The sequence below is a fragment of the Homarus americanus genome, unplaced genomic scaffold (assembly GCF_018991925.1).
Source record: "Homarus americanus isolate GMGI-L3 unplaced genomic scaffold, GMGI_Hamer_2.0 scaffold40370, whole genome shotgun sequence".
Lineage (NCBI taxonomy): Eukaryota > Metazoa > Arthropoda > Malacostraca > Decapoda > Nephropidae > Homarus > Homarus americanus.
Genome location: NW_024743636.1, coordinates 142566 through 165549, shown reverse-complemented (window position 1 = coordinate 165549; position 22984 = coordinate 142566). Strand labels below are relative to the sequence as shown.

Sequence of the window (22984 nt, the reverse complement as noted above, 5' to 3'; positions counted from 1 at the left end):
TTACCTTAAGTTCACATCCTCCTCTCCTTTGTTCCATAACCATAAATATATTCAATACACTACAGCAAACACAGAGTAAAAGATCTAAGAACATTACAATACATAAGTGAACATCTCCTGGTGAACATTACAATATATAAGACAGAGGCTATCGTCCATACAGCGACATACACAGAGTACAGTCACCCGTCAATGAGCTGTAGGCCCCATCCGTTACAAAATAGATCCATGTATTCAGTGAAATATACAGCGAAACTAAAGTACTGTGTAATAGATAATTGACTGTAACTCAATGGTGGAAGATAAGACGATGTTTTTTTGTAATAAGAGATAAGCTATTTAATAAACACTAAGGACTTGATGTTTATACCGAGATGAACTGATTGACAAACTTAGTATACTGACCATGAACACTGTATGGCCTGGGGGTACAGTGTGGACTGCATATATTATCAACAGTGTAGTAAAGATTTTTTTTTTTTACCAACATGCTGAAGCCAATTAATTGTTTTTCTTAATCATCATAAAGAACTTGGTTGAAATTGTTGTATAATAATGATGATGATGATTAATAATAATAATAATAATGATAATAATAATAATAATAATAATAATAATAATAATAATAATAATAACCTGCTATGTTAAATCACAGTAAGGTAGAACATGTGGGATGCAGGTGTTGGCTCGTGATATGTTAACAAGTAGGGTAACGTGATAACCAAACCTAAACTTATCTAATAACTTGAGTCTAACTATTGGCTGTTAATACTTCAGTAATGATCAAGTGTTCTTCTGGGGTGTTCCGACCTTCACCAGAGCACCTCGTTAATGTACTCACATAAATACCTTTAACAAATGCGATAAATATTTGGGTAAAGTTAACGTGTTGACCAGAGGTATAAGAAGATATTCGTTACGGAACCTTGAGTTAAGATGTGTTAAAGGTTATGAGACGAGAGACAACCACACAACACAACAGTCTGCGGACTCTTGAGTTACCCCTTACAATATGTATATATATATATATATATATATATATATATATATATATATATATATATATATATATATATATATATATATATATATATAAAGGTTCTCTTAATTTCCGGCAGGTTTCTCTCGGCAGTGTTTTAATTAAAGGTAAACTAATATTTTATGTACCGGGTAAATCTTGTATATTTTATATTACATCGTAAAAGAGGTAAATCTGAGCCATTGTTGAGCTCTCATGACTAAGGCAGTTGGCTTCTGACATGTTAATTACTACACTGTGATATATATATATATATATATATATATATATATATATATATATATATATATATATATATATATATATATATATATATATATATATATATATACAATAAAGAGATATAACTATTTTCTTTAACCACAATTTCTAATAACAGGACACCGGATCAGTTAATAGCACCGGGAGTTAACAGTTAAGTTTACATCCGGTTTATAGAGAAATTACAAGTTTCTGGTAAAGCAAACCTTGGCATACAGTATACTATATAACCTGAACAGTGAGTCAGGTAAGTGTTGATGAGTCACCCTCATAAAATATTCGGTTAACAGAGACCAAACAAACCAAGTATTAGGATTACCAGGTTTAAGATAAGGAAATATTCGTTTACAGTCGTCAGGTTTATAATTATTCGGTTTAATGTCGTCGGGTTAAGCAAATATTCGGTTTAAGAGAGACAGACAAATTACTAACCTTAACTTGTGAATTAAAACAGATAATTAAAAGCATTGGTTTACAAAAGGTCCATCTTTGACTAATAACCTATTGACCTTTGACCTCCTGTGATGGGTCAATTAAAATTTATCCCCATGACCTTTTATGACGACCTAATAATGTAATATTAGTGAAGTCTGTTTGTTAGTTTGGCTTTGGAAATGCTGAACCACGTCAAAGATAAACCTTAAACAGTAGGGTGGGTTAATTTACCGAGTGTGTGACGAACTTCCACGATAACTCTGATATGTTGGGCATTCCTGATTGTCTTAAGCTCTCTCTCTCTCTCTCTCTCTCAGCGAGGGGGGGGGGGGGGGGAGATCAGGAGGAGTTGGACCATGGGGGAAGTGTATGGTGTCAAGAGCAGGTCACGATATGTACCAGTCTTGAGGTCACCTGTAGATTAAGCACCCTTAAGCTTATTTCACCTTAATACTAACTGGTGGGAGGATTAGGTTAGATTAGTGTCAGGATGCTTAATCGTAACATGATAAAAGTTAGGGTGCCTAATCTTCACGTGATCCCCGTTTTTCTTATATTAAACACATCAACTCTAGAAAAAAACACAACTAATATATTGAAACAGAAGAATAAAATATAGCTCTTAATTACCTCCAGCTAATTTAATCTATAAGACTCAACGTTCCCAACAACTTTATAAACAAATATATAAATATAAACTATTTTAATCAAAGTTATAACTAAAAAAACACCAAAAAACTACAAAATTCTAAACACTAAATGAAGGAGTTAGCACCTGCAGTAGTTATTATGCTCTAACAACTGTAGCATCTTCCCGTCTTGGTCCAAACCTCCTCCTCCTTCGTATACACACACACACACACACACACACACACACACACACACACATCTTATGAAAAATACTCCTAATACAGAACCAATATTCTCAAAGGTTCATACATTAAATACCTTCCCTCCATCTACCCAGGTGAGGTATTTTACTGGTTTAACTTGGCAACACTGATACCCTTACCTTCACTAGACATATCTACCTGTCTCACCTGATTAATCGAAACTTAATTAACTTTTAAGGACCTTTGAGAATTTTGTGTTCCAGTTTTGTTATTTTCAACCTTATGATACGGGGTCGGTAAGGCGTCAATATCCAGCCTTATTTTTGTCGTAAGTGCCACCGTGACTATAGCAGTAGGGGGGGCGATAGTACACAGTGTGGGGTAGTACACAGTGTGGGGCAGTACACAGTGTGGGGTAATACACAGTGTAAGGATAGTACATAGTGTGGGGTAGTACACAGTGTGGGGTAGTACACAGTGTGGGGTAGTACACAGTGTAAGGATAGTACATAGTGTGGGGTAGTACATAGTGTGGGGTAGTACACAGTGTGGGGTAGTACACAGTGTAAGGATAGTACATAGTGTGGGGTAGTACAGTGTGGGGTAGTACACAGTGGGGCAGCACACAGTGTGTGGGGTAGTACACATGTAAGGATATACATAGTGTGGGGTACAGTGTGGGGTAGTACAAAGTGTGTAGTACACAGGTAAGTGGAGAGTACATGTGGGGTAGGCACAGTGGGGTAGTACGCAGTGTGGGGTAGTACGCAGTGTGGGGGTAGTACACAGTGTAAAGGATAGTACATAGTGTGTGGGGTAGTACAGTGTGGGGTAGAACACAGTGTATGATAGCACAGTGTGGGGTAGCACACAGTGTGTTATACAGGGGTAGCACAGTGTGGGGTAGCACAGTGTGGGTAGTACAATGGTGTGGGGTCCCGTGGCTACAGAGGGTAAAAACATTAGTGTCTTTCTCCCACAAATAATGGATCGGTGGTCCTTCACAACATAACACTGAAATAAGGTTAGAATTCTCGGTTGGGGGGGGGTCTTGAGCCCGAGTCACGATAGTAGGGGCAGCAAATCCAACCTAATCTACCCATTAGGATTGGGGTCAAGTCCTAATAGATCTCAATTCTAATGGGTTCCAATCCTATTCGGGCCTCAATCATAATGGCTCCTAATCATAATGGGTAGGGTAGATCAAGTTAGGTTAGGTTAGGTCAGGTCAGGTCAGGTCAGGTCAGGTCAGGTTAGGTTAGAATGAAATAAGTTCGATTATCTTAGGTTAGGATAAGTCATGTTATTTTGCGGCCTATTAGGTTAGGTTAGGCTCGGTGAAGTCAGGTCAGGTCAGGTCAGGTTAGGTTAGCATGTGACCTATTAAGCACTGGCACCCATCTGACCTACAACCAATCACATCCTATTGAGCATTCTGTGACATAATCCTTCCCAATTAGCCAAAGAGAGGTATTGTTAAGTGGTACCTACATTATTATTATTATTAAGCATTACTATTATTATTATTATTATTATTATTATTATTATTATTAGAAAAGACAACAGGCCAAAACGCTCTCCTTGGGGTCCCGTACATAATAGAAGGTGTTTATTGAGAACTGAAGGTCTAATGTGGGATGTGGCTTTTAATTTACAGCTGTTTTATACATAAGTGATATTGTTGTGAAGTGAAAACACGTGTATGTGTTGTAAACCTGAAGTAAAATGTGTCTTTTTTAGTTACAACTGTTGAGACATAAACCCATCCTGATAAAACTTTTGAAACACCTGTTGAGACATAAACCATCCTGGTATAACTTTTAAAACACCTGTTGAGACATAAAACTTCCCGGTACAGCTTTTCAAACACGTGTTGAGATATAAAACTTCCCGGTACAACTTTTAAAACACCTGTTGAGACATAAACCATCCTTGTATAAACCCACAAGACAATACATAGTTTTAGTCCACATTTATTCCAACAGAGGACAGTAAACCGAAGACAAATATCCCTACAGATGTTTCACAACAAGACGATATAAGTAAAGTTCAAAAACGGAATAGATGAAAGAAGCTGAACTTAACACCTGATCAACACACCTGATCAACACAGCTGGTCAACACACCTGGTCAACACACCTGGTCAATACACCTGACAATTTATAACTGTTGTCCAACCCCAAAAATAGGTATCCATACGTTTTTTTTTTTTGGGGGGCTAAGATAAGAAAAAAAATATTAAATTCCAACATTAAACAGTTAAATACACAAACAGTCTGAGAACACAATACAAACTACATATAAGACCAGAAAATATATATAAACATGATCCAACACCTCTTGATACATATATCTCTACAGGTGTTATTTGTGAGATTAAAACAAACACACAGGTAAGCTTATATCACACCTGTGTCATATATAATAAAGAATGTGAGTTGTTTTTACTACATCATACTCGACACTGATACTGCTGAAAAACGAAAACAAGCGTAGCCATCACTAACACCTGTCCGATACATATTGATAAAAAGCGAAAACAAGTCTTTATCTTTTTTTAATAACAATTGTTAATACACAAAAAAAATCTTATCTAAAACCCGAAAACAAAGAGTATGTATTTTCTTAAATTAACACCTGTACATATATGTTAAAAAAACAAAAAAAAACATCTTCCTTAAAACACAAATAAAAAAAAAGAGTTATTTTGGTTTTAAATTTACATCAGTTATACCTTAATAGACTAGAGTAGTTTTATTTACAGGTAAAACACACACAAGTATCACATTTAACAGTACAAGTGACTTCCACCTCCTGGTAACTTGTAAGTAATTGTCTTCTTTGAGTTGATTGTAAATTGCTTTCACTGTTTACATAATAGCCGAGCTCTCTCTGTAAATCACAAGTTGTTTTCACTGTTTTCTGATAATCGGAACTTTGTAAATTGTATATCATTTTCACTGTATTCCTATTAACAGGAGTTTTCTGTGTAAATTATAAATTGTCTTCACTCACCTAAATAACTGGAGCTCTGTAAATTGTAAATCATTTTCATTCCGTCTAACAACCGGAGCTCTGTAAATTGTAAATGGTTTTCGAGTGTTTTCTTGGCCAACCTTATTTTACGTGAGCCTATTACAGATGAACCCTATTACAGGTGACCCCTTGAACTCTTAATTAGGTGAAAGTATAAACCAGGTGAGTTCATTACCTTCCTCGCAATAGGTTCCTAATGAAGGTACTTTATTTTCATGGGTGTAAATTATTATAAACATGCTATTAACTACAGTGATATATGGGTGTAAAAAAATCATGTTCTGTAAATGGTGAACGCAGGTGAGTCATGAGCCACGAAGGTGAGTCATGAGCCACGCAGGTGAGTCATGAGCCACACAGGTGAGTCATGAGCCACACAGGTGAGTCATGAGCCACGCAGGTGAGTCATGAGCCACGCAGGTGAGTCATGAGCCACAGGTGAGTCATCAGGTGAGAGCCACAGAGGTGAGCCGCCACACAGGTGAGTCATGAGCATGAGCCACGCAGGTGAGTCATGAGCCACGCAGGTGAGTCATGAGCCACGCAGGTGAGTCATGAGCCACACAGGTGAGCCGAGCAGGTGAGTCAGCCACGCAGGTGAGTGAGCCATGAGCCACACAGGTGAGTCATGAGCCACGCAGGTGAGTCATGAGCCACGCAGGTGAGTCATGAGCCACGCAGGTGAGTCATGAACCACACAGGTGAGTCATGAGCCACAGAGGTGAGCCATGAGCCACACAGGTGAGTCATGAGCCACACAGGTGAGTCATGAACCACGTAAATGAGTCATGAACCGAAACAAAACACCTGGGCTAAGACCCACACATGAGCGTCACTGTAAAACACGTAAAAGTATGCATCGTAAAAACACTGAAAAGTTGTATAGTAAAAAAAAAAAAGCTTGGAAATCTCTTCTTGCTTCGTATAATCTCATCTTGGCCTTATAAACTACAATGTAAAAAAGACAATGAAACGAATTTTTTGTTTTTAAATATATGGCAACTTGAAGCGCTATGACAACGAGCAGGGGCGGCAGCAGTGGCCACAACAACAACAACACACCTGGCAAAAAAGTTATTTAAAATACTCAACGATGAAGCTCCGTATGCAAATGAGCTGAAAAATACCTTGTAGGTTTTTTTTTTTTGTCTTCATCTTCTTCTTCCACTACAAGAGAGAAACAATAACACTGGCACGTAATACATTGTGAAACAGGATGAAGTGGTTGACCCATAGCGCCCAGCTGAGGGAACCAACACGCCATCATGACTAGAACCACTAAAACTCTTTATTTCACTTGTATAATCCTAAGAAAAGGCGATTAAAATTTGATTGCCTTGTTGTCGTAAGCTAACCAAACGATGCTATAGAGAACGGGGGATTTGGAGTGGGGGAGGGTGGGTGGGGGGGGGAGGTGTGATTGATGGTGGTGAGGGGGGAGAGGAGGGTCCCATCGTGTCGTGTCGTGTTGGGTGTTATGTGAGAGTGATGTTATAGGTGGTATGGGAAGCTGTGGTGGTGGTGGGAGTGAACTGACCTATCGAGTAAGTGGGTCATTCAGGTGTTAAATTCTGTTATTATCTTACAGTAACAACTTGAAGATTCATTGGAAAATTTTACATTCAGGAAGACCATCTTTATCCAGGTGACCTAAGACACTCGATCACACCTGTCCAGCTCCACACCTGTCCAGCTCCACACCTGTCCAGCTCCACACCTGTCCAGCTCCACAAGTCACCACAGCCACCAGCACCAGAGCGTCAAGAACAATAACTGATCACGACTTATTTAACCGAGAATAGATCGACCAAATAAGTCATTGCTACCAAAAGATTAAACACGTAGTCTACCTAATTGACGCCCGGGTGGTAATTAGTGAAGTAATTAATCAAGTGATGAGACCCTCGTCCACCTGCCACTAACTAACAAACTAATGCGTTGAGTTAAAGCTTTCAAGTAATGTTAAATCACATAATGTGCTGCGTCATAATATAGTTATATACATACTGTTTCCTCTATCATGTAAATAAAAGATCTCTTTACCATTAAGCAGGAAAAAGGCTGATGTAAGAACCTGACAAAATAAAACATCTTTCTTTTGATCAACAGTGTGGGGAAGATCCTTTGTTTTGATCTAGGCAAGTTTGGGGTGTTCACTCGGAGGTGAGGTGAGGTGAAGTGGTGAGCAACACTTGTTAACTAACGTTTCCTCTTTTGGTTTTGTCTCAGGAACGTTTTTTGTAAACACAACAGTTTATGAGAAAGACGCGATGAAACGTTCGCTATACCCTGCTGTGCCTTCCCCCAGTACTGTACTGTACTGTGTGTGGTAATGTTGGACCGTCCGGCTCTGGGGTGGAGGAGACAACGCGAGGTCCTGCGTCGAAGGATATCAACTTGAAGATTTCCATGTGGTCCTACGACTAAGAATATCAGTGTTGAGAACTTCCAGGAGTCCCTAGGTCGAAGGATACCAACGTGGAAGACTCATAACATCCCAAGCCAAAGGATATCATCTTCTATGAAATCCTCCCACATTGAAGGATGTCCACATGTGCGGGACGACAGCACAATAGTGTCCTCAAATGACCTCTGTCAGTGGTGAGCAAGATGGTACAGTACACAGCCACCGTAAGGTCGATCATCACCTAACATGTCCAGTTGCGTGTGTTCCTTAGTAACACTTGAGGGGCACTTATAAAGCCACGGGTAAAACAGCTGCTTCAGTTTAAGACACTAGAGAAGTCACCTCCTATCATGAGTGAGTGAGTGAGTGAGGGAGAGGCACGACACAACACGTCCTCAGTACTGTACACCCAGACACCATAATTAACACCTTCACAACACTAATAAAAAACGTCTCCAAAAACAACTTTTTTATGTTTTTGTTTTTTCCACAAGTTATCAGAGAAAGTATCCATCTGTAACACAGTCTACGTTAAAACAAACACCTCTCGTATAACACCACACACACACACACACACACACACACACACCAAAGTATTGACCAAAGTACAATAGTTTGTCATGAACCTTTTTTGTAGATATATAAGTATTTTTTTTTATCACTCACCAACACTTTTCTTGACGTTTCTACCAGCCAATGAACATACAGCTGTGTGTCCTCAAAGAATTCTGTTTTTTCTCGTTTTTTCTTCCCTCGTTTATGTTCGAGTGAGCACCTTAGCGTTTAAGAGGTGACTGTACCCGCGTGAACACAAATAGGTAGCTGACTTGGTTCTTGGCTGCGGTGCCTTTGATATCATGTCTTCTGTATATCAAGAGTCATCTCAACCCCGTCATCTAAGAGCTATCGTGCTCCTTGAGGCAGGGGGAGGGGGAGGGGGGGGTTACTCTTGTGCCCATAATCCCCAGATATTAAGTATAGTCCTCTTAGACCCATTATACGAGAGGGAGGGGGGCTATTGTATATATAAAAACACACTCCCTCCCACAGTAATAACCACTATAAGAATACAGTCCTTTTATAACATGACCCGATTAGCCGAGAGATATATATAAATCGTATCGTTTATATAGTGTCCTTTAACCCATTTATCTCAGGGTTACAGTGCCTTATATATATAGAGAGAGAGACAGGCTCTAAATGATGTCCCAATTAAAATGAGTTGTGTCTTTTATCGTGTCCTGTATATGTCTGTTTGTCTGTTTTTCTGAATGAGTTTATAATGTGTCGATTATCAGTAAGTTATTGCAATTATAAGGGATGTGGCGGATGACCTTGTTCAAGACTCTTTCATTCTTCTTTTTTTTTTCTTTCTTTGGCTTTCACTATAGCTTTCTCTTCTTTCACTATAGCTTTCTCTTCTTTCACTATAGCTTTCTCTTCTTTCACTATAGCTTTCTCTTCTTTCACTATAGCTATCTCTTCTTTCACCACAATTTTTTTCTTCTTTCATCACTTTTCTTTTGCTTTCACCACAATTTTCTCTTCATTTCACCACATATTTTTCCTTCTTTCACTATAGCTTTCTCTTCTTTCACTATTGCTTTTCCTTCTTTCACAATTTTTTTCTTCTTTCATCAGTTTTCTTTTGCTTTCACCACAACTTTTCCTTCATTTCACCACAACTTTCTCTTCATTTCACCACAACTTTCTCTTGCCTTAATTCGCCTCTACAAACACACCAACAAGCACAAACAAACACAGTGTTCTTGGAGGGGGAAGGGGCGAAGGGTGGGGGGGAGGGGGAGTAAACACGTCTGATGCCTCTTGAGTAGATTCTGATCGTCTATAGAAGGATCTGATTGTCTTCCTTGATAGATAGGAGGATCTGATTGTCTTCTTCGATAAACAGGAGAATCTGATTGTCTTTGATAAATAGGATGGTCTGATTGTCCTCTTTAACAGACAGGAAGTATTTTCACCACTAATCACCTCTAATCACTTCTAGTTCACCTGTAATCACGAATTTTGACATCTAATCACCTTCCTAATCACTTATCTCTCAACAGCCGTGACTGAATCTCCATCTTACAGTTTGTCTGACCTGAGGAATTCCTTGGCAGTGAGTTCAAGATATCCTACGTTGAAGGATGTCAACTTAAGGACTCTCACCAACTCCTTCGAAGACTGAAAGCAAACTCCTTGTAAGAATGAGTGCAGTGAGTTGTGTTGTTGTGTCCTCAGTAATATTTCCAATCGTCTAATCTTCTGTTTATGTCTCCTTCCAATCATTAGTTTTTCCTGTTTTTGTTGATTGTCTTTTGTTTTCCAATCGTCTAATCTTCAGTGCTTTATAAGTCCTTCTTCCAATCATGTAAGTTTTATTATTCATCTAATCGCTTCTGTCTACCAATCACCGAATCGTTATTTTTATCCTTCTTTTTCTTCTTCTTCTTCTTCTTCTTCTCTCAATCATCGAAGCTTCGTCTCTTCCTCCCCTTTCTTCCTCCTTGCTTCTTCCCTCCAGCAGAAACATCCAATTAAATCTCTTCTGACTTTCACTGTATCTCCTTCTCTTCCTCTTCTTCCTCCTCCCTCTTCCACCTCTTCCGCCTCTGCTCCTTCTTTCTCTTTCCCCTCTTCCATTTTCTTTCTTCTTTTTCTCTTCCTCTTCCATCTTTTTCTCCTCGTCCTCCTCCTTCTCCTCCTCCTCCTCTTCCTTATCTCCTCCTTCAAAAGCAAATAACTCTATACAGTCACCAAGTAAACACATCCTATCACACATCCTTCATCCTATCCTGGTGACCGTCCTTATAATGACATATCCTATCTTGGTAACTGTTACTTTACAAAACATATCCTACATCAAGTTTATCATCCTATCCTGGTTACCAACACATCTCAGTACACATCCTATCCTGGTAACTGTTACTTTACAAAACATATCCTACATCAAGTTTGTCATCTTATCCTGGTTACCAACACATCTCAAACACATCCTATCCTGGTGAACATTAACAGAACACATCCTACGCCAAACTCTTCATATATCCTAGTGACGAAAACATCACAAAAACATATCCTACACCAAGCTGTTTATCCTATCCTGGTGACCAACACTTCACCATCCTTATCGTAGAGAGTCATCCACCGCATTCTTCACGCCTCGGGAGAGTATCCTTGGTTCTTACGCTGCAGGAACACGTGGATGTCCCTGAAGTTAGGGCGGTCTCCTTCGTTACGGCGCCAACATTCCTGCATCAAGTCGTAGATTTCCTTAGGGCAGAGAGCGGGCTGTGTCGGGAACATCTGTGGAGGAGGGCAAGAGGGCAATGGTTAGTGTTGTGAGGGCAGGAGTGGTAGGGCAATGTGAGGGCAGGAGGGTAGAGGTTAGTGCTGTGAGGGCAGGAGGGTAATGGTTAGCGCTGTGAGGACAGGAATGGTAGGGCAATGTGAGGGCAGGAGGGTAGAAGTTAGCACTGTGAGGGCAGGAGGACAGAGCACTGTGAGGGCAGGAGGGTAGAGCAATGTGAGGGCAAGAGGGCAATGGTTAATGCTATGAGGTCAGAGGTTAGTGCTGTGAGGGCAGAAGTTAACATTGAATGAACACCTGTTATGAGGAAGAGAGGAAGCAAAGGTAAACATGAATAACATCTGTGAGGGCAGGAAGGCAGAGGTTAATATTGTAGGAACATCTGTTGGTGGAAGGGGAGAGGACAGAGTGTTAACAATGCATCAACATCTGTCGGGACAGGTAACAGACAGAGGGTGACAGAGGTTAACATGAGACAGAGGGTGACAGAGGTTAACATCACCGCCGTCATCATGATAGAAGTGGGCCAGGTTCTCTATCACACCTTCGTCAGAGAGTCGCTCGTAGGGCTGCTGACGACCCAGAGTTAACATCTCCCACAAGGTCACCCCGAAGGACCACACGTCACTACGGCTGCTGAAGTGACCCTGAAGGAGGCACGGCAGGAGGGGGGGAGATAGAGCATTAGTGAAGGAAGTATTGGTGGGAATATTCATCTAAATAATTATAACAAGGAAAAATGACTAATACCAGTAACCTACCAGGAAGAACCTACCAGGAAGAGGAGGTACCTACCAGGAAGAGAAGTCCCCAGCAGTACCTACCAGGAAGAGGGACCCCCGGTACCTACCAGGAAGAGGACCCCCAGTACCTACCAGGAAGAGGACCCCAGGGAAGAGGAGTCTACCAGGAAGAGGAGTACCTCAGAAGTACCCCAGTACCCCCAGTGGAAGAGGACCCCCAGTACCTACCAGGAAGAGGACCCCCAGTACCCCAGTACCAGGAAGAGGACCCCAGTATCCCCAGTGACCCCAGGTACCCAGGAAGAGGGACCCCAGTACCTACCAGGAAGAGGACCCCAGTACCTACCAGGAAGAGGACCCCCAGTACCTACCAGGAAGAGGACCCCAGTACCAGGAAGAGGACCCCAGCACCTACCAGGAAGAGGACCCCAGTATCCCCAGTACCTACCAGGAAGAAGACCGCCAGTATCCCCAGTATCTACAGGAAGAGGACCCCAGTACCTACCAGGAAGAGGACCCCCAGTACCTACCAGGAAGAGGACCCCAGTATCCCCAGTAACTACCAGGAAGAGGACCCCCAGTACCTACCAGGAAGAGGACCCCAGTACCTACCAGGAAGAGGACCCCCAGTCAGGAAGAGGACCCCAGTACCTACTAGGAAGAGGGACCCCAGTACCAGGAAGAGGACCCTACCAGGAAGAGGGACCCCCAGTACCTACCAGGAAGAGGACCCCAGTACCTACCAGGAAGAGGACCCAGGCCAGGAAGAGGACCCCAGTACCTACCAGGAAGAGGACCCCCAGTACCTACCAGGAAGAGGACCCCAGTACCTACCAGGAAGAGGACCCAGTACTACCAGGAAGGGGACCCCAGTACCTACCAGGAAGAGGACCCCAGTACCTACCAGGAAGAGGACCCCAGTACCCCAGGAAGAGAACTACCAGGAAGAGGACCCCCAGTACCTACCAGGAAGAGGACAGTACCTACCAGGAAGAGGACCCCCAGTACCTACCAGGAAGAGGGTCAGGAAGAGGACCCCCCCACCTACCAGGAAGAGGACCCCAGTACCTACCAGGAAGAGGACCCCAGTATCCCCAGTAACTACCAGGAAGAGGACCCCCAGTACCTACCAGGAAGAGGACCCCCAGTACCTACCAGGAAGAGGACCCCCAGTACCTACCAGGAAGAGGACCCCCAGTACCTAGAGGAAGAGGACCCCCAGTACCTACCAGGAAGAGGGCCTCCCAGCTCATCCAGCGTATGGGCAGGGGGCTGTACTGGGTGTCACTGGTGTAGTAGTCGCCAGCGTACAGGGACCTACACGACCCTACACAGCTGATCTTGATGTGGTAGTTCGCCCCCACCAGCACGTTCCTGGAGGTGGCGAAGAAACGTTTGGGATTAGGGATTTAATGAACGTTTTCTGGAGTCATGGGATAAGGAACGTCAGGGATTAGGGATTTAATGACGTTTTCTGAGGTCATGGGGTAAGGAACGTCAGGGATTAGGGATTTAATGAACGTTTTGAGGGGTCATGAGGTAAGGAACGTTTGGGATTAGGGATTTAATGAACGTTTTCTGGGGGATCATGAGGTAAGGAACGTTTGGGACTAAGGATTTGGTGAACGTTTTAGGGAATGTAAACAAAAAACAAACAAACACAAACACACAAATAAAAATCCAATTCAATAATAAAACCAAAACTAAGATCAACAAAATCCCTCTACCACTCCCCACCCTGTCACCTCCTCCTCCTCCTCCACACCTCCCCACTTCCTCCCATCCCCCACTCCTCAATCCTCATCCTTCAACCCCTACCCGCCCACTCTATGTACTCTCTTCACGACACCCTAACCCCCATCCACCCCCATCCACCCCCATCCAACCTCATCCATCTTAACTCCCCATTCCTCCAACCATCCTCCTACATCCTCCACCCACATCCCCCCCCCATATTTACCACCCAGCCACCACCCTCTTCCCACCCACCCAATACCTTTCAAATTAAACCTAAATAAATGGCCAAGTTTGCCTTAAAATCACAGAAAGAGACAGACAGACAGACAGACAGACAGACAGACAGACAGACTACACTAACCTCAACTCTTAAGATACACACGACATGTGTAAGACAGGTCCTTACAAATACACCCTAGTAATTAAGCAAATTGTTGTTTGCTACTAAGTTTGTCACTGTGTTTGTGTGTGTGTGTGTGTGTGATGATGATGATGATGATGTGTGTGTGTGTGTGTGTGATGGTGTGTGCTGTTGTTAGTGTTATAATAATAATAATAATATGTAATAATAATAATAATGATATTAACAACCACAACAACAACTACAATTTCCTATTAAGCACCTAGCTATAATATTAAGCTAACACCACCATTATCTCCCCCCTTCACCTTACTGGCTCTACCATAAAGGAACATCAAACGGAATAATTGTATTTAATCTTAACAAACTCGTAAGATAACCTGTCCTCCTTTCATCGTGTCAAGGTCTATGTATTCTCAAAGATGTGTTCCGTTTATGTGTACTAACTGGAGATGTGTGAGTGTATTTGACTGTTTGGGTTAGGTTAGGTTAGGTTTGGTTGGGCTTGGTTAGGTTTGGTTGGGTTTGGTTGGGATAGGTTAGGTTAGGTTTGGTTTGGTTGGGTTTGGTTGGGTTTGGTTGGAGTTTGGTTATCATCAACATCATCATCATCATTATTATCATTATTATTATTATTATGACCTGACCCATCATCCATCACCCTCCTCCTCCTCCCCCATGACCTATTACGCCCTCTTACCACCCCCATCAATCCCCATCAATCTCCAGCACTCCAACACCTCACTTCACTTGACCTCATCAATTTCCCTCCCTTCTTTCCTCCACCACAGTGACCTTTGACCCCCATGACTCCATCAGGTCGCCCCCATTACTGTAACATGGTAATCGACTTAACCCCATCACTCCCCATTATGTCCTCCCATCACTCCCCATCAACCACCACCTTGGGGGTTTTCTTGACCTGGGGAAGAAGGCAGGGAGATGGTCCTTGAAGGGGTGGTTGTATTAAGTCTCCATGTCAATTCACTTGCTATGGGAGGCAGTGGTTTGGTCTTGGTGTAGTGCTGTGGTCACCTATATCAATGTACTTGACGTGGGGTTACCCGAGAGATGGTTCTTGAGGTGGTTTAAATGTTATATCGGAAGTGGCTTTCAATGGTTAATCGATATGTTCATTAATTCTCTTGACGTGGGACTGTATAATGTTGTTGAAATGGTAAATGGAAGACCACCACTACAATTCACTTGACATGGGTTTACATGAGGACCCCCAAAAAACTGTCCCCAAGCAGTATTTTACGACCCTACATCAATTTACTTGACTTGGTAACACGCTACAGGAAAGCACTAGACGTTGGTGTGGTAATGGACACCTTTACACCATCCTGCCACCTTAAAAGCGGCGGCCGTTCCCCTCAAAGGCTAACTGAGGAGAGGCAAATTGACCTGGGTGTAAACGGGAACTGGGAGCTGAGCCTTGAAGTGGTAACGGATAGTCGCACATCAACTCACTTGACTTAGGAGTGAACGGGTTGGAGTGGTCGTGTAGTGCGAGGTATAACTTGAAGGGGTTGATAAAGGCCCCTACATCAACATACTTGACATGGGGACCACACTATATCTCAAGAGGGCTGAGATACAGACCTCCTCCTTGCAATGGTTTTTAATAGCACACCAGCAGACCCCTACCACTTGACATGGGGACAGCACCACAACAAGAACACTGACACCTTGAGGGAGGGAAGACTCTCACACCTCCCACGTCAACTCCTTTGCCATGGGACCAATACACACTCTCCTTCCCCTTGGTGTGGTAAAGGGTCACACACCCCTAACCACGTCAAGAGCAGAGGCCAAAAACAACCCCTATTCCCCCACCCCTCAAAGACGTGCGGGTTGTGGTGGTGAGAAAGGGGAGGGGGAACAAGAGGAGGGGAAAGGGGAGGGGATGGGAGAAGGGATAGAGGTGGGAGAGAAGGTGGAGGTAGAAAAGAGGGGGGAAGGGGATAAAGGAAAGGGATGGAGGAGTGGAAGGAGCAAGAGAATACTGGGAGAAGAGGAAAAAAAGAGGTGGAAGAAAGGAGGGGTTAGAAAGGGGAAGGGAGGTAAGGAAAGGGGGAAGGGAGGTAAAGAAAGGGAGAAGTGAGGAGTAGAGGAAGGAGGGTGGGCGGTTAGAAAGGAAGGGAGAAGTTAGAAAGGAGAAAGATTGGGGAAAGGGGGGTTCGGTCATCACAAGCCTTGAATAACAATTAGTTTCTAGAGTTTACCGGAAGGGCGGTCAGCGTTGGTGAAGGGAGGGGGGGGTGGAGGTGGGAGAGGGGGGAGGGGGAGGGGGTTGCTATTGCTGTCTGTCTGTATGTATGTATGTGTGTATGTATGTATGTATGTATGTATGTATGTATGTCAGGAAAAAAGGCCAGACTGTCTTCCGTCTCTCAGTTCCGCGACAGAATAAGATTTGAGTTGATGACCTTGTCTGACCTTCCTGCCGTGACCTTTGACCCTGGTATGTGACCCTGACGTTATTGGGTCACCTGGAGATATTCCGGTTTATTACTTGGAGGTATATTTTGTCTGTTTGTCTGTCTGTGTGTTGGTCAGGGTTATGGTATAGACGTTGGAGGAGAGGAGGAGGAGGAAGAAGAAGAAGAAGAGAAGAGAAGGAAGAGAAAGAATACGAGAAGAAGGGAAGAGGAGGGAGAAGAAGAATAACAGTATAGGAAATTATTAAAATATTCTCAGATAATGTTGTTTCGTTTATGGTATTAAAATAAAAGAGCATCACGAAGGTTAAATGAATTGGATGGTTTATTTTTCCTCTTTACATTTTATCACAACGTTTTTAAGTGACATTTATTTTAATTATTCTCGTAAAATATAAAATTCTGAGTAATAAAATCATCATTATCTTTCGGTATCTCACAATTATATATTTGTATAAGAAACTGAAGGTCTATAGACGATATGATAACCCCGCCATGACACACGAGTAATGAGGATTAAACTCTATCTCACTCCGATTGTGTGGTATTCAATCGTCTTCTCATCTGAGTCGATTTTTTTTTCAATATTCTTCCAAAAATATTAAAAAAATAAATAAAATACTAAAATTCCCAGAAAAAAAATAATATATCAAGAGGAATCAAATAATATCGAGAAATTTCAATGACAAGATAAATCCTAAACCCGAAACTATACAGGAGTAGACGACATAATAACGCCTCGACTCATCATAACTTCGGGAGACAAAATCCTATCGTCTTAGTCCGCCGCTCTGTGTTCCATCATCTCGTGTTTTCTGAGATTATTGCAAATTCTATCGTAAATTATAAACCAAATTATTAAAAACAGATGAAAAAGAGAAACAGGAAATATATAGAAAGTGTTAATTATTTTTCATAGTTTATTATTAAATATCAAAATTATTCACTGAAAAATACATCGAAAATGCGAGAGAAATATAGACGACTATAATAAACCACGACTCGAATTTAAGAAAACAAATCCTGTCTTAGTCTAGTGTTCCAGCCTCTTATTGTCTCTCGTAAGTCTTTCTGAATCTTATATTTTCTTAAATTTTATCGTAAAAATGTGAATATATACCAAAACCAGGTGAAAATTCTCCCACGACACAATCAAATAAGAACAAGAAACTAATATCTATAGACGACGTAATAATACCTCGACTCATCACGACTTTGGGAGACAAAATCCTGTCTTAGTCCGCCGCTGTAGTGTTCGATCGTCTTCACCATCTCTCGTTGAGTTCTTTCATTTTGCCCTGCTGTTTATCGTAAACTATAAAATAAATTTCTAATAATAAAGAAAAAATCCAAACAAGTCCATTTTCATGTTTGTGATGAAGTATTCCTAAAATAACAATAAATTCTAAAAAAAAAAGGTGAAATTCCCGCCAAAATACGAAATATCTATAAGTACACAAACTGCTCGTCATACGATTCTAAAAAAAAAAATCCTGCGATGCGGTGTTTATTAATATACCATAAAATATAAACAAAACCTCGTGATGAATGAAACACAAATAATAAACTAGCCAAAAAATGCTCTTGTCTGTCCGTTCTGCTGGCACATAATTCCGAAAATATACGAAAAAAAATTCCTAACGAGAAACTCAGCATCTTTAAAGGATAAAATGGTTCATTAGGACTTTAGGAAACAAAATCCAGTCTTAGTCCGTCTATATAGCATTCAATCGTCTTATTTTCTCTTTCAAGTCTTTGGCCATATTCGGAAATTCTAATCTTTAATGTCAATAAATTCCAAAAACAGACGAAAAATCATCCAATTCTCGATAAATCAGGAGAAGAAATGCTCCATCTATAGACGACATAATAACGCCTCAACTCATTACGACTTTGGGAGACAAAATCCTGTCTTAGTCCGTCGCTCTGGTGTTCGATCGCCTTCATCCGCCTCGGTGATCCTCCTGGTGGCGTAATCGGAACCCACTGAGAGTAATATCAGAGGATTTAACACGGCCCGCCAGCACTTGTCAAACACCGACCACAAGTCTCATTTTGACGCGGATGGCCAGCGGTCCATACTGGAGAGGGAGTGAGAGGAGGAGATGAGAGGAGGGAGGAAAAGGAGAGGAGGGGAGATGGAGAGAGAGAGTGAGGAGAGGGAGGAGCGTGGAGAGTGGGAGGAAGAGATGGAAAGTAACCGGAGGGAGAGGTGAAGAATGACGGAGTGGGGAGATAAAGAGAGGGAAAGGGGAAGAAAGGAGAAAATGTGGGAGAGAAAGGAAAGAAGAGATGGAGAGTGATGCAGAGGAGGTAAGAGACAGAGTAGAGAATGTGGTGGAGAGGAGGAAGAAGAAAGACGAAGATTGATGGTAAGAGCAGGGGTGAGGAGAAGGAGAGACGTGAATGTAAAGTATTGGAAAGAGAAGAGAGGAAACAAAGAGAAAGGAGAGAAGATGAGAGATGGGAGGGTCGAGGGAGAGTGGGAAGGAGGTGATCTATGTCAAGGACTCAGGAGAGGAGGGGAGATAGGAAGAAGAAGAAGAAGAAGAAGGAAGGAGGAGGACGGTGAGGAGGAGTTCTCAGATGGAAGCTCCTAAATGAAGGAATTTAGGTGGAACCCTTCAAGTGGAAGCCTCCAGGTAAAAGCCTCTAATTAGTTCCCCAATCTCAGGTAAAGCCTTGAGATGGAAGCCTCCAGGCAAGAGCTACTGATGCAGAAATGCTTGAGATGGAAGCCTTTAAAATTAGACCAGCATTGAGGAAACTTTAGGTAGAGAGAGAGAGAGAGAGAGAGAGAGAGAGAGACCAGTTTCTAAGTCAGGGAGTTCTGGGGGTTTCTGGCAGAAATTGAAGGCTTCTGAAGTTATCCGTGATATGTAAATGATGCCTCAGGAAGCTATGCTTCTCTCTCTCTCTCTCTCTCTTTCTCAGTAGAACACCTATCAAGAGGTTAGCAAGATACCCCTCCTTCCTTCCTACCTCCTTCTTTCCTTCCTTCCTTCCTACTTATTTCCTTCCCTTCCTTCCTCCATCCCCCCTTCTCTCTCCCTACCCCCCTTCCCTCTCCTCCTCCTTCCTTCCTTCATCCCTACCTCCCCCTCTCTCTCCCTACCCCCTTCCCTCTCCTCCTCCTCCTTCCTTCACCCCTACCTCCCCCCTCTCCCTACCCCTCTTCCTCCTCCTTCCTTACCCTCCTCTCTCTCTCCAATACCTAACATTCAATTTACACTGTGTCTTCACTTCCACAACATACGTTCACTTAACTTAGTTCCTAACTGTTCTTTAACCTCTTGAGTACGATAACTTCAACCCAACGAGTACAACATAAAGGTACTCGAGGGGAAATAATCTTCAACCCAACGAGTACAACATAAAGGTACTTGAGGAAATAATTCAACCCAACGAGTAAATAAAATGAGGAAATATTCAACCCAACAGTAACATCATCGTACTCAAGGGAATAGCTAATCATACCGAAAGGATTATGAACATTGCCAGAATAAATCATCAAAATGTGTTTAATGAATGAATCTGTTGTATATACAGAGATACAATATAATATTTTTTTATATGTATCAGTAATCAGTTACAAATATTCGTACAACTTCACCTTACGAGCCTTCATCAGCCCTGACCAGAGCCGCTGTACACTGGGACCTGCACCGCGACCCACTACTAAGTTTCCAGTTGTGTTGCGGTGTTTTAAGTCACCTTTTTTTTATCCCTACTTCGCCTCCTACGAGTTTCTCCTGCAGTAGAAGGCCTCACTCACACCATCGGTCAGGAAGGGTAGCCGGGTTGACCTCTTCTTGACCTATGACCTCTGATCTGATCTGGGTTACCTCCTCTTGACCTCCGGGTACACCTCCTCTTGACATATGACCTCTGATCTTTTAACCCGAGTTGACCTCCTCTTGACCTATGACTAACCTTTTGACCTGGCTGACCCTTAACCACACCTCTGACCTTAACCCGCGCTGACCTTCACCAGCACCTCTGACTCTTGACCCGCGCTGACCTTCTTTAACTTATGACGTCTGACCTTTGACCGAATATATAACAGGTGTAGATGCTGTCCAGGTGAGGTTATATTGATCAGGTAGGAATGTTGTAGGTCTGTCAGCAGGTGAGGTATATAATGCCTTATACTCGTACCTGCCTTATACTCGTACCTGCCTTATACCTGTACCAGCCTATATCTGTACCTGCCTTTATAATTGTACCTGCCTTGCACCTATACCTGCCTTATACCTGTACTATCAAAGGCCCAAACTCCTGTAATGTAGCTCATCAGATTTCTTCTTCTTCTCTCTTTCTCTCTCTCCATACGTTCACTGACAGAGAGAGAGAGGGGAGAGAGAGAGAGAGAGAGAGAGAGAGAGAGAGATGCGGTGGGCTATATTAGAGGAGTTTGGGCCTTTGAGGGTATGTTTATTGTGTAGGATTATGTTGGAGTTGAGGAGGGGGGGGGGTGAGGGGAGTGGGGGATGAGAGTGGGGGGGTGAGGGGAGGGGGGGAGGGGGAGGAGGAGGAAGAAACGAAGACAGGAAGAGAAACAAAATAGAAGGAGAGGTATAGAGAAAAAAGAATAGACAGTATTAGTGGTTCAATCCGTCCATCCGTCAGTCCATCCGTCAGTCCATCCGTCAGTCCATCCGTCAGCCATCCGTCCATCCTTCGAGTACTTCCATAACATAACTGAAGTGAACTATATCATGTCTTACACCTCATGTCATCAAAGAGCCAACACCCAGTACCGACATGACCAGGTACCGAGAGAGGAGTACCCTGTGTGTGTGTGGTGTAGGTACTGAGAAGCTTAACACTATCGGTACTTTTAAATAATTCACTGGCTACATGTTATCCCAAGTTAGATCCTGTGAGACCATGGTACTCTCTCTACTTATCTGCCTAACTTGGGATACACAGGAATTTCCTAAATTGTTTAATATATCTCCTTTCCCTTTTTCCTCTCTCCCCTCTCACCCATCCCCTCTTACCTCCTCTTCCTCTCTCCCCTCTCTCACCCATCTCTTCTCCTACCTCCTCTCCCTCTCCTTACACACCTGTCTCATTGCATCAGGTCAGTCAACACACCCTTCCCCCATCCCCTCACCCACTTCCTTCTTCTTTTTCATCTCCTCCTCCTCCTTCTCTCCTCTTCCCTCATCACCATCATCCTCTTCACCTCTCCCTCTCCCTCCCCCCCCACTCCTCTCCCTCTCATCATATATAGGGATTTAAGAGACTCCTTAATATTTTTCTTCTGTGATTATTGCTCTCCAGCTTTGTTTTCTTTATACTCGTAATCTCTTCTTCTTCCTCTTCCTCCTCTTCCTCTTATTCCTCCCTTCTACTCCTCTTCCTCCTCCCTCCTCCCTCCTCCTCCCATCACAATCTCATCCTTAATGTCAACAAAAGTTATGGAGGTCTCTACTTTGACGACCCTACTGGACATACACTTACTGCCCCTCTACTGGACATATTGCCCTTACTGCCCTCTTACTGGACATATTGCCCCTTACTGCCCCTCTACTGGACATATTGCCCTTACTGCCCCTCTTACTGGACATATTGCCCCACTGCCCTCTTACTGGACATATTGCCACTTACTGCCCCTCTACTGACATATTGCCACTTACTGCCCCTCACTGGACATATTGCCCTTACTGCCCCTTACTGGACATATTGCCCTTACTGCCCTCTTACTGGACATATGCCCCTACTGCCCTCTTACTGGACATATTGCCTCTTACTGCCCCTCTTACTGGACATATTGCCCTTACTGCCCCTCGTACTGGACATTTTGACCCTATTACTGGATACATTGCCCCTTTTACTAGACATATTTCCCCTCTTACTGGACATATTGCCCTCTAGTAGACATATTGCTCTACTTACTTGACACAATGCCCTCTATTGACATATTGCCCTTCACTGCCCTTTTACTGGACATATTGCCCTTTAGTGGTATATTGCCCTCCAAGACCACCACAAGAGCGCGGGGAGATTATAAAAGAAAATCCCACTGAGATTTCTTGTTCTTGAGGGATTTTTTATACCAAGAGAAGGATTTTCCCTGTCAGTTGTAGTGTGTGGAATATATATGGAAATGTGGAGGGAGAGAGGGAGGGAGGAGGGGAGGGGGAGAGAGGGAGGGGAGAGGGAGGGAGGGAGAGGAGGGGAGAGGGAGGAGGGAGAGAGGGGGGGGGGGGAGGGAGGAGGGGGGGAGGGGAGAGGGGAGGGAGAGAGGGGGAGGAGAGGGGGGAGGGAGGAGGGGGAGGGAGGAGAGAGGGGAGAGAGGGAGGGAGGGGAGGGAGGGAGGGAGGGAGGGAGGGGGGAGAGAGGGAGGAGGAGGGAGTGGGGGCTGGG

At 43.0% G+C, this 22984-nt stretch overlaps 1 protein-coding gene across 1 annotated transcript in view; it reads right to left on the bottom strand.

Moving 5' to 3' along the window:
- Positions 1 to 7043: 7043 nt before the first annotated feature.
- Positions 7044 to 22984, bottom strand: part of LOC121877200 (epithelial discoidin domain-containing receptor 1-like) — a 140397-nt gene continuing 124456 nt past the window's right edge. Inside the window, exons 16-18 of the mRNA XM_042382813.1 lie at positions 13297 to 13441; positions 11822 to 11971; positions 7044 to 11320 (exon numbers count right to left, since the gene is read on the bottom strand). Of these exons, the coding sequence (XP_042238747.1) occupies positions 11171 to 11320; positions 11822 to 11971; positions 13297 to 13441 (445 nt within the window). The 3' untranslated portion in view covers positions 7044 to 11170. The remainder of the gene's footprint in view (positions 11321 to 11821; positions 11972 to 13296; positions 13442 to 22984) is intronic.